General features: G+C 43.4%; 1 protein-coding gene across 1 annotated transcript in view; it reads right to left on the reverse strand.

Moving 5' to 3' along the window:
* Window positions 1–7,371: 7,371 nt before the first annotated feature.
* TSC22D1 (TSC22 domain family member 1) overlaps window positions 7,372–17,937 on the reverse strand; it is a 124,395-nt gene continuing 113,829 nt past the window's right edge. Inside the window, exons 3-4 of the mRNA XM_019756981.3 lie at window positions 9,900–9,951; window positions 7,372–8,741 (exon numbers count right to left, since the gene is read on the reverse strand). Of these exons, the coding sequence (XP_019612540.2) occupies window positions 8,484–8,741; window positions 9,900–9,951 (310 nt within the window). The 3' untranslated portion in view covers window positions 7,372–8,483. The remainder of the gene's footprint in view (window positions 8,742–9,899; window positions 9,952–17,937) is intronic.

Below are 17,937 nucleotides of genomic sequence, written 5' to 3' on the forward strand. Positions count from 1 at the left end.
GCTGTGCTCAGAAGGAGAGAAAAGCTTAGGCACTGGTGAGCATGACCCTCTGGCCAGCTAGGCCCTGATCTCCCTCCCAGCCCGCACTGTCGCTCAGGCTAGAAGAAATCTCCTTAGACGTCCTGCCTCCCAGGCTCCTCACTCTGCGTACTCAAAACGGGACATGGTGAAGCTCCCAGACTGCTTCACCTTTCTATTCCTGCCCGGGGATGGCACTGTCACCCACCCAGTCACCTGAGCTGGGAGGCTCTCATGCCCCTCCCTCACCCCACCCTGACCCATTACTTCCTGGAGTGTTTCTGAGGTTCCTCTCTTGCACCTGATCTATTTCAATAGCTCGATAACAGATTTCTCTGCGACAGTCTCCTTCCTCTTTAATTCTTTCTAAAATGGACTTTAGATCGTGCTCCTTCCCTACAACGCCTTAGTGTGGTCACAGGGTCCTGCAGGCCAGAGCCTTCCCTCTCCCGCCTCCCATCAGCCTGTGCTAGTTTCCATTCCTCTCCGCATGTTCACAGGAAGCCTCCAACACCCCGCCCTCGCCTTCATTTCACCTCCATTTTATCCTAGAAGGCACAGCTCAGGTGTCACTTTCTCGGGAGCCCTCTATGACGTTCCCAGGTAGAGGTGACCATTACCTCCATGGAGATTACTGTTGGTCATTTTACAGAATGGTCTCCACCCCGAGGACCAGTTGAGTTCTCCAGGAACCTGTCCCTCGACTGTGGTATTATAATAGTAAGATTTTTCACACGCTAGTGGACTCCGTTTGAAACATGGGAGGTGGACTGTAGTTCTGGCTTTATCTCGTGCTAGACATCACTCCTATGCAACTTTGAGAATTCAAAGTCTGCAATAGTAATTATTGCTTCTAAAAGTCAAAATGTGCAAGAACAATTATTCCTGCAGGGGGAAAAAATAAATGGAATCCCAATCTGTTGACAAGGAAACAGAGAAAGGGACCCTCCAGTTTACAAGCCACAGGAAACCTAACTTAAACCAGCTTCAGAGAAAAGAACAATGCCCGGGGGTACATGTGGCTTCAGACCAGATGAACGCGGGGTTCAAATGATGTCACAAAGATCCACATCACTGTCCAGCTTTCTCTAAGCTGTGTCCATCTTCTGGATCCTCGTAATGGCTGCTGCAGGAACCCCAAGCTCTGTGTTCATGGCTGCAGCACTTTTAAGTGTTTCATTTTCAAACTGCCAATCACAGGAGAGACAGAGAGACAGAGAGGCTGGGACAAGATTCTGTCCTTTGCAGGCCAAAGTCACTCTGACTGGACCAGGTTGGTCACCGTGGCCAGGGGAGGAGCAGGTGTCAAGGGGGGCCATTTCAGTGGCCACACAGGGGGTTGCTAGAGGAAGGAAGGAGCCAACAGCAGATGACATTCCAACCTCTTCTCAAAACAAACTTGGGACGAGACCAAAACCTTTCTGAAGCTGTCTCTTGACATGTATAATGATTTTGAGGGACATAGTCTTTGCATTATAATAATTCTTACTATATCTGTTGCTGGACTGGGGCACCTCAAAAGCAGAAGTGTTTCCATTGCTGTACCCACAGGATTTAGGGGGACTCCCTAAGCTTGGCATACTGTGGGCACTTAATTAACTCAGTGGGTTTTATGAATGAAGGACTAGTGGCATCCTCTACAGGGACATTTCATCCTCCAGTGCTGGCTTTTCTGGGTCAAGTGGGAAAGGTGGCCTGACACCATGCTGTGCAGGGACAAGGGGGGCTACTTGGCTTTGTGCTGTGGATTCACCTGTGGATTCTGACTCAGTCAGTGTCCACCCTTCGCTTTGCGGTGTAACATCCCCTCACAAGGACACAGACGTCACTGCATCCTGCTAGCCAAGCAGCTTCACAGACTGGGAAGAGTTTGGGGCAGGGCGTTGTCTGTCACTGTCTCCTAGAGGGGATGGCATTCACCTGCCAGCACTGACCTGCATGCACCCCTCTTTGGGACACACTGAGGGACGGACAGAATGCCAGCACTGGGGCAGCGATAGGCCCAAGACACACTCCATTGGATGGGACTGCCTGGTTTTGGAAGCGGTCAAAATGGTGGCTAACAACACAGACCGGGTGTCAGACACATCTGGTTGGCACCACATCTACGGGCATTAAAGATCCTCTCTTCTTCTGCAATACAGGATAATACAGTTTTCACAGGGCTGCTGTGAGGAAAAAATACTGTTATTTGAATTGCTTAGCACATAGTGACTGCTCAACACATGTAATAACAACAACAAAAGGGTTCCCTTTTCCTTTCCCCAAGAGACTGCAGGTCTTTATGTTGCGTGTGGCCCAGTTCAACCATTTTGTATCTTTGAAGGAAAAAGCATAACTGCTCATTTCTAGCATCTTGGATCTATGAGGCAAAGTAAAACCCAATAGATAATAGAACAAGTTTAGCTGTTTTCTTCTTTAAGGAGAAATTATGTGTATTTTAAAAACATTGTTAAAATGAAGAAAGTCACAAATCTGTATGAATCGGGTGTTCCAGTCTGGCAATGGAGCACAACCTCAAATGCCTACCTGATCCAGGTATGTAACCAGATGAGTGACACATGCCAGCGTGGGGTCATCTGTCACAGGAGTGGGGGGCTCTGGCAGGCTGGAGGCCAGGGCACAGTCTAAAGTGACAGCAGCTACGACTCAGCATCAGCTGATTACTGTCATGAAGGAATATAGACAGATTCAAGGTTGCCAGGACTTGGAACAAAATCCAAGTTTCAGAAGGCATACATCATTAGTTCACTTCCCCCCATCCTTCCCAAATCCCCCAAAAACACTGTGAAAAATATGTCTGAGAACCCGCTCTGGTCAGTAGGCTTGGGATGGCCCGAGGATCACCAAATTGTGACCTCTGATCTCAGGTGGCTCCTTGCCAGTATTGTTTTTCAAAAAGAGTTATGCTTTATAGGCAGGCCAATTCTCACTGCATAGAAGCGGTTTTCCAAACTCCTAGGAAGACATTTCACTGCTATCACATGGGAAGGCAATTGTTTTCGATAACTATGTAAAAAGTTATTTTTCTGGTGTTGTTTTATGGCTCCTTCAAAGTCAAGCTCAAGATTCTCCTCTTCCTGGAACCCTTCTGTGATGTATTCAACTCACTTAACTCTACTTACTGATTCTTGGGCATGTTTCTCATGTGTCTGTTACGTTGTAGTATTACTCCAGGTCATCCAACTTTTGTGTACCAGTTAAAGTAATAGACTGAAAAACAATGTCTGAAATGCAATAGACATTTGTTTCTTGCTCTCTTATAACAGTTCTGAGTAGTTCCAGGTTGGGGAGCAGGGAGGCAAGAAAGGGGCTCTGCTCCATGCAGTCATTCGGGGCCCCAGGATGCCAAAGCAGTGCCATCTCCAACATGTGGTTTACACTACAAATGGTAGTAGAGTTGTCTCTAACCAGTTGGCTGAAGGGGAAAGAGCATGGAGCGGTTGCCCATGGGATGGTTTTATGAATGAGGAATTGACAAAACAGCGTTTGTGCCCCTGTTCCAATCACTTGGGTTTACCCAGCTGTAAGGGTTTGTGGGAAATGCAGTCTGTGAACAGAGGAAGAGGAGCTTTTGTTGGGTGAACACCCACCATTCTCTAGCTTGGATCCTAATATACATTTCATCTTCTTACCCTCACAGGACACACTCATCCTCCCCAGAGGCAGCAGCCCAACGTCCTATGCAGCTCAAACTCCAAGATCTCTTGGTGAGGACAGGTTTGGGTGTGACTCCTAAAACTCTGGAACTAAGACAAATTTATCCTCCCCTCCACTGACAATCTCTGTGGTACGGCCCGGGCATAATAACTGTGACAACTCCCACTGGAACCATAGGGGACATACGGTAGGCCCCAGCCCTCAGCAGTTATGAAATCCTGCTGGTCAGGCATGGAGGAAACCCCTTTGACCCGGCAGTGGGAGAAATTCCGGTTAGACTGATTCTGCTCTCTGAAGAAACTCTGGACTCCTACCTCTGGGAGGTTTTTTTGTTGGGTCTCCTCCACAGCCACACAAGAAGCGGGCTTCGAGAACGCTTTCCTTGTGAGCTATACAGTTTTAGACGCCCACTTCACCTACTTCCAGTTCTGCCAGTTTGGGGGCCTGAGGGTCATTTGAAGGTTTCATGTTGTTGTTTAAGTCTGACCTGGCTTGTGTTTTCCTTGGTGATAAAAGTCCCTCAAAGACTAAGTAGGCTTGTCCCGTTTGTATCTCATCAATTAATTCAATGTGTCAGTAGCGAGACCTAAAATGTTTTTCTGGTCACGATTGTGTTGTTTTAGTACTTTGTCTTGACTACTCCATCAGCTGAACAGCGAGCACCTCGAAGCCATCTGAAACCAAAGGCACATATGGGGCATCCATGCCTTTCATCCCATCTTTGCTGAAGGGGTGAAGCACCTTGTTTAAGCAAAAAGTCTTAATGGGCCTTTACTACTTTTTCAGTCTTATTTTCAACTTGTAGGGATCCAGAAGCAATAGGCATCCCAATACTAGACATCCCCAAATTTCTGCATTTTATTCCCTTTTTGTTCCTCCTGAGCTCACTTTTTTTCTTGAAAGCCTTTGTCAAAGAGCCACGGGCCACTGATTTCCTGGCTCATCAGAGCATCACGCTCACTAAGCACATGGGTACCCTTCTAAGTTAGCACAGGCAAGAGTTCTGGAAAATGTCCGCCCTACACGTGGGTGTCACTCTCTTGAGCCTCCGGTAGTTACATCAGCACCCACCACCCGTAGTCAATGCCACATATTTTAAGTTCTGTGACAGCAGCATCCCACTTCAGGGTCCCCCCTGTTTTCGTATTAGCTCAGGTCAGCCATCGCAGCGAGCCGATTCTAAAATGCCTAATGGCTGACACTCTTGCTCAGGCGACGGTGCTGGCTGGTTCCAGGTTAGTAGGGGAGGACGCTCCACAGTCATTCAGGGACCCAGGCTGGCAGAGCTAGGGTTAAAACCAAATTCATTTGAACCCAAGAAGTAAGGAACGAACAAAAACAGCATACTACCCCGTCCCCGCCACCCCCAAAAAAGTTAGAATAAAGTCATTGTAAAAAGCAGAGGATCACATCTGATGGCAGGACAGAATCTTGGCGATCTGATCCAAATCCTTATTTCAGACGAGAAAGAGGGTCTGAGGTCCCACTGCCGGTCCAAAGCTCATATGGCCGTTGACCGTGGGGCCAGGCTTGGCCCCCTCGGCTCTGAGTCCTTCCCACATCGGCAGAAAGCTTACCATACAATGTGCTTCCATGTCCCACTGGTGGGTACATCTGTCCATTTTCAGGCATTGTATCTAGGAGGGGGGAACTTCATTTTCACGGCCTCCGTTTCTAATCTTTAATGCCATCATGGCGGTCGGAATGGCTAGGAAGTTGACGGCTAAAAGCAGTTGTGCTGTCAGGCCCCTGGTGGCTTCAACGACTTATTTTACACAAAGCAAGCGCAGAGTAGTGTCTACTGGAATTAATTTTCATTTCTGATTTCAGTGATGATGAACTTTTACACATTTCTTACGTAAATTCAAAATTGACCTGGCCTTGCATCTTCATCAACAAAAAGTAAATTTTTGCTTTTAAAATATGCAACAACAAAAGCACAGAATTACCAAGTTACGAACATTGCTAATTTGGAACAGAAAGTAGACATTCATTAGAATCACGTGAACTTCCCTCTGTTTCTCCTTCATTGAGCGGCGGTCTCTCCTGCTGCTATTGCCAATGTCATAACCTCCCAGGATGGGTACAAGGTTCCATCCTCCCTAAATCTTTCCTGCTGCACAGAACACTAAGTGTGATATAATCAATTATATAATAACCCACAGGCCACAAAGGCCTAAGCAGTCTGTAGACAAGCCGTAACGTGCCTTTTAAATGACCTTAAACATCCTTAAATAGAAGTCAATCACAACTAAAGAGGACATGTATGGGAAAACACCTTTTGATTTTGATAATTCATTCTTATTTCACGTAACAATAGTCAGCTCCCAAAATGTCACAGGACTCTCACATTTTACAAACAGGCCCCAAATTCCATGAAATAACCTAGAAGACAGTTTTCTATTACCTTAATGACACATTGACCTGAAATGTGTCAAATTTTCCACAATTAACCACCTTTGGTATTGAGAATCTTCACTGAAAACAAAAAAACAGATGAAATGGCTAGAGATTTCTATTCACTATAGTTTTCTTTTCAAAGGAAATGTAATTACTACGTAAGTATCCTCTAAGTCAAGGTTATATATAACCTTCCACTAATATGACAAAGATTTTTTGTTTTAAGTCCCCTCCAATTTCCCCAAACCATCTTGGTGGCAACGCTACCAGCCTATGGCGGTCAGCAGTTTCCCGCTTCACCAGGAGCTGTGTCGCCACACCGGTCGCTCTGAGTTTTGTGGCACATGCATACCATCCAGTTCTTTTTTAGGGGGCTCTGATGTTCCATTTACCTATCCATCTCCCACCAGCTCCACATTAGAGAAATGAAGGATTCAGAAAAGTGAAGTTCTTGTCCTGCCAGGGCTTATATCAGCCTGAGAGTTTGGGAATGTCCCCGAGTCCCCCCACCGAGTCTCATTGGGTGGAGGAGGCAGTCGTGGAGGTCCTGCGGCAGGTTACAGAGCCCTGTTCAGTGTCACAGGAGCTGACATTGCTCCTAGAACAGAGTGGGACCCCTCAGTCTCACTTCTCAGGTGCCAGTTTGCTTTAGGAGTCCATCACATTTGTCATTTTGACCTATTTTACAGTCTCAAGGAATCAACTGGGAGGGATCCCATTGCTCAGCCGGTCCTACCCGAAATCCACTAGAAGAAACCCCTGGATTCCTCCTTTCCTTTGCTGTGACAGTCCCAGGACCTAGGAACTCAATCCATACTAGGAAAGACATCCCAACCCAGGGTGACAGAATTCCTCAGGTGAAAACCAGCTTCTCTCTCACTTCCATATTTTCTTTCAATCTGTGCTTACTGGGGTTACATACAGAATAAGGCCATTTCCCTCAGCGGGTAAACACTGGGAGATGAAGACTGTCACGGACTCCTAGAAGTTTAGCACCACAGGGGAACTTAGAGATTCTCTCTTGCAATGCCCCACATCAGCCCCGAGGGGTGCAGCCAGGTCATACTATTCCAAGAACTAAGCTCATCTCCTTCACCATGGCTCTGTGCTCATAATGGCTGAAATAAGGCAACATCTATCTCCTTGTACTGCTATAGTCAAACCACTAGCATCCCTTTTACCCAACCCTTTGACCCCCCCCTTCAGGATTTTACTAGTCAAACTGTTTTAACTCTACCTAAAAATAGTGGTGGAAATGACTGCAATTATGTTAACACTGTAACATGAAAACACTTGTTTATCAACATTTTATATGCTTTATTGAAAGTTGAGTGCAACAGTTAAATACAGTGACACCTTACAACTGTGTAGAGAACATGCACAGAATCGTACGCGTATAACTACTATACAGGTAATATGCAGAAACCCCTACTGGGAAATTCACCTCGTTAGCTAGAACTGATCATTTTTCAAAGTCTTCAACCAGTTCAATCAAAAGACTTCAGTGAACAGAGATTTACTTCAAGGTATCCAGCAGCTAGCAGATTTCAGATTACACAAAGTGACTAACTGTCAAATTCTTCAAATTTCTTTAGATGTGGTTTTCCTCACGTAGCATTTATGTAGATCCCTATATAAACACAATCCACACCTCGAGACAGCCAATGAAACCTCTAAATTTTAATCTGTACAACCTAAATAGTAGTTACAGTCCTCTATTGTACAAAATAGTTACACTACATACACAAATATATAATAAGCAAAACATCCTTCATGGTAAGACAGCCTAGGTGCCAGTTACCTGTCACCGTTTAGTCACTCTAATAGTTTTGTGTCATCCACTGTTTCAGAATGAGGCACATAGTACTCTTGTTTTTTTTATGGATTCTGGTGACAGTCGTCAATTTGTACAAGGAACTGTTTCCCCTTGACTATGTACCAGTCTTTGCTTCTACCGCCCTTTCAAGTTCCTCAGAGGGACAAGAGGAGAGACGACAGTCCAGTGAGCTCCACTGCTCCGTAACCCCCTGGAGTACACTACGTGCAAGCAGGAGAGAACTCTTGGAAGTGAGGGTGGGGAGCAGGGGAGGGACGGAAAGGCACACATCTCTCCTCAGGATGAAGGAAACCACTTCTCTCACATCTGCCAAGCTGCAGGAGGTCCCAGTACTTCCATGCTAATTCTCTGATTAACCTTTAATGCACCCAACTAGGAAATTTCTTCAAGCCAAAAGCATATGGGTGTTTAATACTGGAAAGAAAGAGATAATGGCGTATGTCAGTCTCACGTCTCTTTTGCAGCAAACGATGAAATGGGTGACTGTGGAGGTGGCTTCCCCCTAGTACATCATCTCAGGTCTGTTGAGTTCAGACAGCAGCAGCCAGTTCTGCGCGTGCATAGGCGGCTATGCGGTTGGTCCCGAGCCCTGGGATGCTGGCTGGGCCGGGGGCTGTGTGGTCCCCTGTGGCTGTGTGGTGGCAGGCGGGGAGCCAGTCTGCAGCTGGGCCTGAAACTGGGCGAGCTGCTCTGGGCTGGCCAGTGTCTTCAGCAGATTGTTTTCCTGCTCCAGCTGGGAGTTTTTCTCTATTAGTTCTTTGATTTGCTCTTTGAGCACCTCCACTTCCTCTCTAACCGCATACATCAAATGGCTTTTCACCAGATCCTGAAAGGGAGGGGGACAAAGGTTTAACTTACTGTGTACTAGGACGCTGTACTCTAAAGCATTCTTGTGCCGGGCTCTCCCTAACCGCTAACACATCCTGCCTTTAGAGTGCATTTAGCTGCACTTGGGCAAATCTATTGAATACAGTCACAACTGTACAATACTCAAGTCTAAAGTATGCGTGATTAAGCTTTTGAAAAAGTCTACGCTTTCTTTGCAGCCGTTAGGAATGCAAACAGTCAGGTTTCCTATTCGAGATGGCAAAATACACTGGGGCTCCGTCACCAGACAACAGCCTGGCCGCAGGGACGTCCAGGTCCGCAGCAAGGAGCCGCGTCCCCGCCCCCAAGTCCCTCCCTCTGCCCGCCCGCCGCCGCCGGACTGCCTCCCTCAGCACCGGCTGCAGCCAGTTCCTACAGAGCATGTTGCCGCATTTTCCTCCCTCTACCCTCACCCTCCTCTTTTCGTGATTAAGCTGACATCACAAAACCTGGGCCGACGTCGCAGCCAATGGGAGCTCGATTTATTTATAGCTCCGAATTAAAGGTTCTGAGTTTGCCTAGCAACAGTGGGCAGAGAATCCCGTGAGAAGAGCCACAGGCGCTGCTCCAATAACAAAGAACAGCCAAGGCGGAAATAAAAAATAGGAGAAATCCAGGCACAGACCGGGAAGACAAAACTTTTCTCAGCACCGTCTTCATTGTGCAGTAGCCTACATCACTGGGGGTCCATCTGTGCCGGGTCTAGAAGGCCCTTTCCCGAGATCCCCACTTCTGTCCCCACCCCCCACCCCCGGGCTCCCTAGTAAACCTTAGGATTCCTAGTAAAGCCACATCCTAGAGATGTGCCCCGGACCAAAGGACACGCAGGGCCAGTCTTCCCTAGCAATTCTCCAGCAAAAAGGGGCACCTCTGTAAAAATCCCGACGTTGTGTGAAATCAGTCTGGGAAAAAACATCTGATACCCTCAGAACCCCTTTTTCTCGCCATAACCGTGGTATGTGGCTCCACGCTGGCAGAGGGGACACAGTGCCGGCATTTCTAAATGTATGAAGAGCAACCATCATCTTAACTATGGATGCACTGCTTCCATCCCAAGACATCTCGCTTTTTGTACTGTGCCCACATTTAGTACAAATGATTTTTAATCAGTACATACCATAGCTTGCTCGATTTTGTTGTCAATAGCTACCACACTTGCACCAGAGGAGCTGGAAAAGAGGGAGAGGGAAATCGATAAATGGGTTTTATTTTAAACATCCAACACGCACACATACACACACACACACACACACACACACACACACACGGATTTCCCAATTCTGTGATGTTTCTATCATCGTTTTTGAAATATTCTTTAAGGCTATGTAATATATCACCCTCCAGAAAACGTAAGCCACTCTTTTACTAAAGAATACCCAGACATTTCCTTAATTTACTGAGCCTCAAAGGGCTAAATTACATAATGTGCTAAAAGCCTGTTCTCTGGCCAGGCCGGCGAGAAGAAGGTTATTCTGAAACACTTCAAAAAGCAATATCCATGTCACCAGTGTCTCAGCAATGGACAAAGGAATTCGCCTGGCTATCTTTCACCTGCATTATTACAAGTATCTCATGAGTAAATTTAAAGAAACTATCCCAGCCGACATTTACCTATCGTCAAGTCTCACAGAGGCGTTTTCAGTCCCCAGCAAGGATGACAAGAAAGAAATTGAAAAATGTCTCAGTTGGTAAACTCCTAGATCCATCTCCACTGGTCTACACCATTGGGATTTCATGCAATTGTAGCCAAAAACACCCTCGCAGAAAAAAAAGAGGGAATACCAGCAGACTCGTTTGAGCTAGATAAAAATCTTCTAGCTTTCTGCAGCCCAGGGAGAAACAGACAACAGCAGCCCTAATTTAAAGAGACCCGGCCTCTGGGGCTTGGCGATCCCGGGAAGATGCGGGTCCCACTGCTGTGCTGAGCTCCCAGGAAAGTGGCCCAGCTCCACTAGGATCTAGACCAGGGATCTGGGCTCGGGACAAAATATATGCATGGAAGAGCCGCACCGATTGGCCAGCACGCCATGGAGCCGCCCCTTCTCCTTCCCCGCCCCCCTCCCGCTTCCCCCGCCTCCCCCCTCTCTCCTCCCCCGCCCCCAGCCTCCCGATCCCGCTCTTCGGGTGGGCTGGCCAAGGCCGCACTGGCGGGGGCCAGGGACCTGGGCCTCCGAGACCTCCAAAGCCTCCAAAAGCCATACCACTGCTTCGGCAACAAACGTCAAGGGTCCCTGAAAAATACGATTGGGGCCCCGCACGTGCTTACGTTTAAGGGAGTCAGACCCCGTCCCCGAAGCTGCCAGTCCCCGCGGCTGCAGAACGGCGAAAGCTGCCTATCTGCAACCAGACCCGTCGGAGCTACTGGGCATGCCCAGTCCCACCGCTAAGACTAGCAAGAGCTCGAGTGTCTCGATTTCAATTATCTAGTTCTTCCAGGCAGCAGTAACGGGAGGATTTTATAGGCGGTTTTATTTATAAAGATAATAACCGTACTGTAATAATACTTCTTTTTAAAAGCCAGTGAATTTTAGGGGAGGAGGGGAAATCATATCTGCGTTTTGAGAAATACTACCTTTCCGTGAATTTATTACTTGCAGAAACAAAACAAAAAATATTACATAGTCTTTGCTAGGCATATATATTTTAAGACAAAAGGGAATTTACCAGATAAAATCAGGTGGATCTTCCCCAAATATCCCTATAGCCATAAACCTTAAAATCGCATCTCCCCTTCTTCCATTTATAGGTAGAAAAGTGAATCCACAGGTTGAATCCTACAGAGATCTATCTTCAGTAAGTCCTTAAGGCAAGTTTTTGGAAGTTAAGTGGCAATTCCTATAAGCTCAATCCTATGAGCCTTCTCACATAGAGGGGCTGACATATACTGTGAGGCATGTATTTCACTCTTTGGCCACACTGACCAAATTAATTCCCTTCTCCAAACCAGCATCAAGAGATCTGGGTGTAAAATAGCTTAAACCAGTATATATTTTCTCTATGAATTTGAAATATTTGCAAGGGTGCATTAATTGAGATTAAAATTTAATATACTAAACATCCAAGGCCTTAAATTTGCTTGATTATTTATTATAAATTATAAAGTTTGCAATTCAATACATTTAAGAAGGCAAATTTACCTCTACAATACTGCCCTCTAATGGCATAATACTATAAAACCAGAAACAAATAAACTACGTTCTCTAATCCATAGGCAAGTTGTAAAATCACAACTCCAACATAAAATTTAACCATAGCACATATATATGTATATATTTTATTTACACACACACACACACACACACACACACACGCTGTCTTGTCTTTTCTCCCTCATCCACTGAAGCCTTGCAGACATTCTTTTAAGTTGAGCCAATGCCGGCTGGGAGCATTTGGTTTTCAAAACTGTCCAAAGTGATTAGGAACCAAGTCTGGGGGATGGGGTAAATGATGGAAAAGGCAATTCTCTTTTGGGTTAAAAACCAAAGTGTGACTTGACTATAAAGCAATAACATTCTTTTTTATTGTAAGGTTCATATTATTCTCCAAATGTTAAATCTTTGTTTTTGTTTTTGAATAACAATTAACATTTGTTAGCATATTTGTAATTTATAAGTATATATATAATATATATAGTATATATAATCTCATGATAGAAATTTGAGGAAGGCACCCATTTTCAGTAAAAAAAATAAAGGTGGAAGCTTAAAATTTAAAATTTGGAAAGCAGGCATGTCTCCCTATGCGTGTGACTGCTAGACAGAATTATTATTTACTCCATAATAGTTTCCATATTTTGAAAATTAAAGTTATCTCTAAGACTATCTGTGTAATTGAGTCTATTTACATATTTGACCTGCACAGGAAAAGTTATTAAAGAAAGCATCATCTAAAGTTATTAAAAGAGCTGAAAAAACAAAACTTTAAGGTCATATAAAGAAGTAAATTTAAAATTCCCAGCTGAAGTTTAAGATTACTGAATTAACTGAATTTCATTTATTCATGATCTTCTTGAACACAGAGAGAAATAAGTTGGTTTTGTTTTCATTTCATTCATTTCGACTTGTCATTCACTGCATTGAGCTATAGAAGCCAATACCAGCAACCACAGTCTGTTTAACCCATATCCCTAGAAGACGGACATTATGCTCATCTCTAATACTTTACTATTTTAAATAAAATTGCAAGAAATATCATTGTACATACATCCTTGAACATTTGTGTATATACTTCTGGAGAACTGCAAGGCCAAAAGATACGCAACCAAAAAAAATTGAAAAGATTAGAAATCTATTTCTTTTTGTATCTTTCAATTCCTTTAAAACTAGATTTTTACATGAAAACTAAAACAACAATTTGAAAAGGAAGGCAAAGGAATTGGAGAAGAACTCCATGGAGGAAAACCCACAGGTCGGAAATGTCTGAGGCACGGATGGCTAGACTGAACTCTCAAAGATTCTTCTCTTTTCAAGACCAACATCGATGAGTTTAGTGCCTAGTCAGAGCTCTAGCCCACGAGACAGGGAGGGCACTGCCAGCCTGTGGGAGAGACCCCTAAAAGCAGGAATGCTAGCAGGCGCCTTTGGGCACTGGGCAGAGGTCCACTCTCCCTCCAGTGGGGCACATGCAGCACAGGATACAGCCTGGACATTTGAGACTGGGGTGTTTTTTTAGGTTGTTGTTATTTGTTTTTCTGTTTTGTTTTACCTAAGAGCCTTTTCACCCGGGTGCCAATTCAATCACAACTGCGTATTAGTAGCAGGCACGCTGGGTATGAGAACAGCAGCAGGGGGCTATGTGTTTCTAATTCAGTAACACGTGCTTTTCTTCCAAATTTGATCTGACGTGGCCAATACAGGTAGCAACTGGGGAATCCATCACTCAAACAGGATCACCTATGTCTATCCCTGTCCAAACTCTTTATGAATCTAAAGTGACTGCTAGGGAAGAGGCAAAGGATATCACCCTGCACCTGACCAAATCACTGTCGCCTAGGGAGTGCAGGTCCCTTGCCCTTTCCTAGTTTCCTATCACTGGGCACTGGGAATAGGGTTCCCAGGTTTAGCAAATGAAACTACAGGATTCTCAGTTAAAGGTGACTTGCGGATAAGCAACAAATAATGTTTTAGTATTGCATCTCAAATGCTGTTGGAACAAGAAGCAATTCAAAAGAAATCAAAACCAGAAAATTCAACCATATTTTAACTTCTTTGATGTCTACAGAAAAGTTGGAAGATAAAGTTGAGAAAATCTTCCAAAAAGTACAACAAAAGAAAAAGAGGTGGAACTGAGACATATGAGACTAAAAGGATGAATCTAGAAGGTCCAACATCAAAATAAGACGAATTCCAAAAACAGAGAACAGAGGGAAGGAAATTATCAAAAGAAATAATTTAAGATTTTTCTAGAACTGAAAGGCACAAGTCACCAGATTAAATGAGATTACCAAGTGACCATCACAATAGATGAAAAAAGCCCTATCCCAAAGCACATCATCATGAAACTAAAGATGACTCGAACAGAGATAATCCTAAAGGCTTCTAAACAAACAAACAAACAAACAAACAAAAACAAGTTGCAAACACAGGAACTTGTATCAGAATGGTTTTGCTGGCTGCCAGAACACAATCGAGAAAATGTCCTTAAAATTCTGGGAGAAAAAGGTTTTTCACTTGGCCAAATCATCATCTAAGTGTAAAGGTCAAATAAAAACATTTTCAGACATGTCAGATACCAAAACAGAGAAGCAAGTCCAGCAAAAAGGATGAGCGATGAGTCAATTCTAGAGGTCTGCTGTACAACTTTGTACCAACAGTCAACCATACTGGGTCGTACACTTAAAACTTCGTGAAAAGCGCGGATCTCAGGTTATGTGTTCTTACCACAATAAAATAAAACTCAAAAAAATAAGAAATACGGTATATTCCAAAACGGGAAAAAAAAAAAAAAAAAAAAAAAGGCATGGGACACAAAAACCAGGGACTACAACCTTGGAGGAGTGCAGGAAGGGAATCAATCAGTAGGATGATGGGGAAGGAAATCTCAGGATGACAGCTGGAAGCAAAGCCTGAGCAGCAACTGGTCTCTAACAGCGTGGGAAGATGTGAGCCTTTGGGAGGGAGGGGTTTAGTGGGAATAAACAGAAAGATGCTGATCTGATCCATCTGAGCATTTGCAGGGGCAGGAGGCTGCAGACAGGCATATGACAGCGCTAATGGAGCAGTTAGATACGTTCAAGACAGTTTTACGGAAAACGAAAGCAAGGGGGGAAATGGTACGCTTATAAATAAAATTTACATGACTTCATTTTTAATTGGTTTCACTTTTACAAGGTAGTTTAATTGGGAAGGTTGTGGGAAGGAGAACATGTGTGGTAAGAATGGTTTAAAAGTGCTAAATCCTAATCTACCACAGCTTTATTACAAAATACCTAAAATTGAAAAATGAAGAAATAACAGTATAGACATATTATTACATAGATATGTGCAGGTAAATAGGAAAAGACATAAAAAACGAGAAGTGGAGGTTTCTGAGGAAAAAACGGGGGGTGGAAAAAAAGGGGAACCGCTAATATTGTTTTCTATTCACTCCGTTTGATCTCTAGATATGTAGACGTACTGCTCTGATTAAAAACACATTTTCAAGTAACAGGGAGAGAACGGGACGCAGAGGGAGGGTTGCTCTACCTCGGGGCTCCAGCTGAGCACCCATGAGCAGGCTCTGGGGGAACCACAGAGCAGGCTGCGGAAAGGGCTACCCAACTGAATCCGGCAGAACAATTTCTGGAAATCACAGGGGGTCAGGAATAGTTGGTGTTACCACCAGCCTGAGCAAAACCCCTGTAAACACAGGGCACCAGATATTCAGGATATGCCAAAGTAGTGGGAAAATTAGTGCTACACTGAAAGGTGCTTTGGTCTTAGGTAACGCAGTTTAAAAGGAAGCCTTGAAAAGATCAGACTGTTTCCAAGTAAACTTAATTTTGTCTCAAAACAAAGCTCAATGGTATTAAATAAAATACAATTAGCATCCAATAATTCAGTGTCTGGCATCCAGTGAAAAGTACCAGGCATACAAACAAGCAGGGAAAGATGACTCATAATAAGGAAAAATCAATCAATCAGAATGACCCAGATATGACAAAGACGACATGATTTCTAGACAAGGATATTACAACTGTTATAACCATGTATTACATGTTCAAGAAGGTAGGGGAAAATATTAGCATATTAGGTAGAGGTGTAGAAGATATAAAGAAAACCCAAATTAGATGTATGAAGAAGAAAAATACAATGTTTGAGAAGAAAAATATACTGCTTGGGATTAACAGCAGATTATACAGGATTGAAGAAATATTACTGATATATTAGGAACAGAAACTCTCAAAAATAACACACAGAGAGAAAAAAACGAAAAAAAGAACAAAACAAACAAAGAAGAAAGCATCATTAAACGGTGGGACAATTTCAAGCAAATAAATGCAGTTAAGTCCCTGAAGAAGAGAGGAAAAATATTTGAAGAAAAAATGGCAATTTTCGTCAAATTTTAGTGAAACAATAAATCCACAGATCCAAGAAGCTAGACAAACCTCAAGCAAGAGAATTGTGAAGAAAACCAAAACAAGGCATATCATAATCAAATAGCTTAAAACTAGTGATAAAGAAAAACATCTTAAAAGCAGTCAGAGAAAAGAACTAGATAAAGAACCGGAGAGCAACAAAAAGAAGAGTGGCAGCAGACTTCTGATTGCGGACTGGATAGAAGGTAGTGCAGCAACATCTTTAAACTACTGAAAGAAAAACTTTAAAAACCTGTCAACCTACAATTCTATGCCCAGTGAAAACATCTGTCACAAAGGAAGGTGAAGTTCATTCTTTTTTCAGACAAACAAAGCTGGAAGGATTCATCACTGGCAGACCTGCACTATAAGAAATTTTAAAATAAGTCCCTCAGGCAGAAGGAAAAATGATACCAGATGGAAATCTAGACCCTCACACAAAAAATGAAGAGCCTCAGAAATGGTGACAATGTGTAAGTGGTGGTTAAATACAACAAAAGTGTTTCCCTAACTATTTACATTTCTTTTAAAGGATAATTGAGTGTTTAAAGCAAAAATAATGACAATGTATTTGGTAGGCAGCTATAACATATGCAGCAGTAAAATGTCTGACAAAAATAGAACACAGGCCAGGAGGGGAGATGGGAAGAACACTGCTGTAAGGTTCTTAGATTACTTGAAAGAAGACTGATAAATTAAAGATGTATAGTTGACCCTTGAATAACATGGATTTGAGCTGCAGGGATCCACTTCTATTGAGATTTTTTTCCCAAGAAATACCAAAGTATTGTTTTTGGATTTGTGGTTGGGAGTCTGCAGAAGTGGAGGGCCAACTGTATGCATTCATCCTCAGCATTACGTACAGGGCCTTGAGCTTCCATGGATTTTGGTATCCATGGGGGTCCTGGAACCAATCCCCCACGGATACCAAGGGACAAGTAAGTCTTGGTGGAGTCAAAAGTTATGTGTGGATTTCTGACTGGGTGAAGGCCGGCATCCCTAACCCCCATGTTTTTCAAGGGTCAATTGCACACTATAAACTCTCTAACAACAACCGAAACAACAGTATAAAGAGCTACAGCTAATAAGTCAGTAAAGGAGATAAAACGGAATCATAAGAAAATACATAATCTAAAAGAAGGTAGAATAAGAGGAAAAAGGGAATAAAGAACAGAATAAAAAACAAATAGCTAGTTAATAGATTTAAACCAACTATAGCAATAATCGCATTAAATGTAAATAGCCTCAACTAAGCATTTTAATTAAAAGGTAAAGATGGTCTAATTGGGTCAAAAAAGCAAGACACAACCATATGCTGCCTATAAGAAACATACTTTAAATGTAAAGGCACAAATAAGTGATGTAAGATAATGGAAGAAGATATTCCATTTTAACCACAATCAGAAGTGCACCCAATGGCTATATTATTCAAACAAAATAGGCTGCTGAGCAAAGATCACTTGATAACAAATATAAGGGTCAGTTCAGCAAGAGGTCATAAAAATCCTTAATGTTTAAACACGGACAACAGAGTTTCAAAATACATGAAGCAAAAACTGATAGAATTGCAAGGAGAAAGAAAAATCCACCAGTAGAGTTT

This window comes from Rhinolophus sinicus, chromosome 16, assembly GCF_057876585.1.
Source record: "Rhinolophus sinicus isolate RSI-liver-muscle chromosome 16, RSI-T2T, whole genome shotgun sequence".
In the NCBI taxonomy this organism is placed as follows: domain Eukaryota; kingdom Metazoa; phylum Chordata; class Mammalia; order Chiroptera; family Rhinolophidae; genus Rhinolophus; species Rhinolophus sinicus.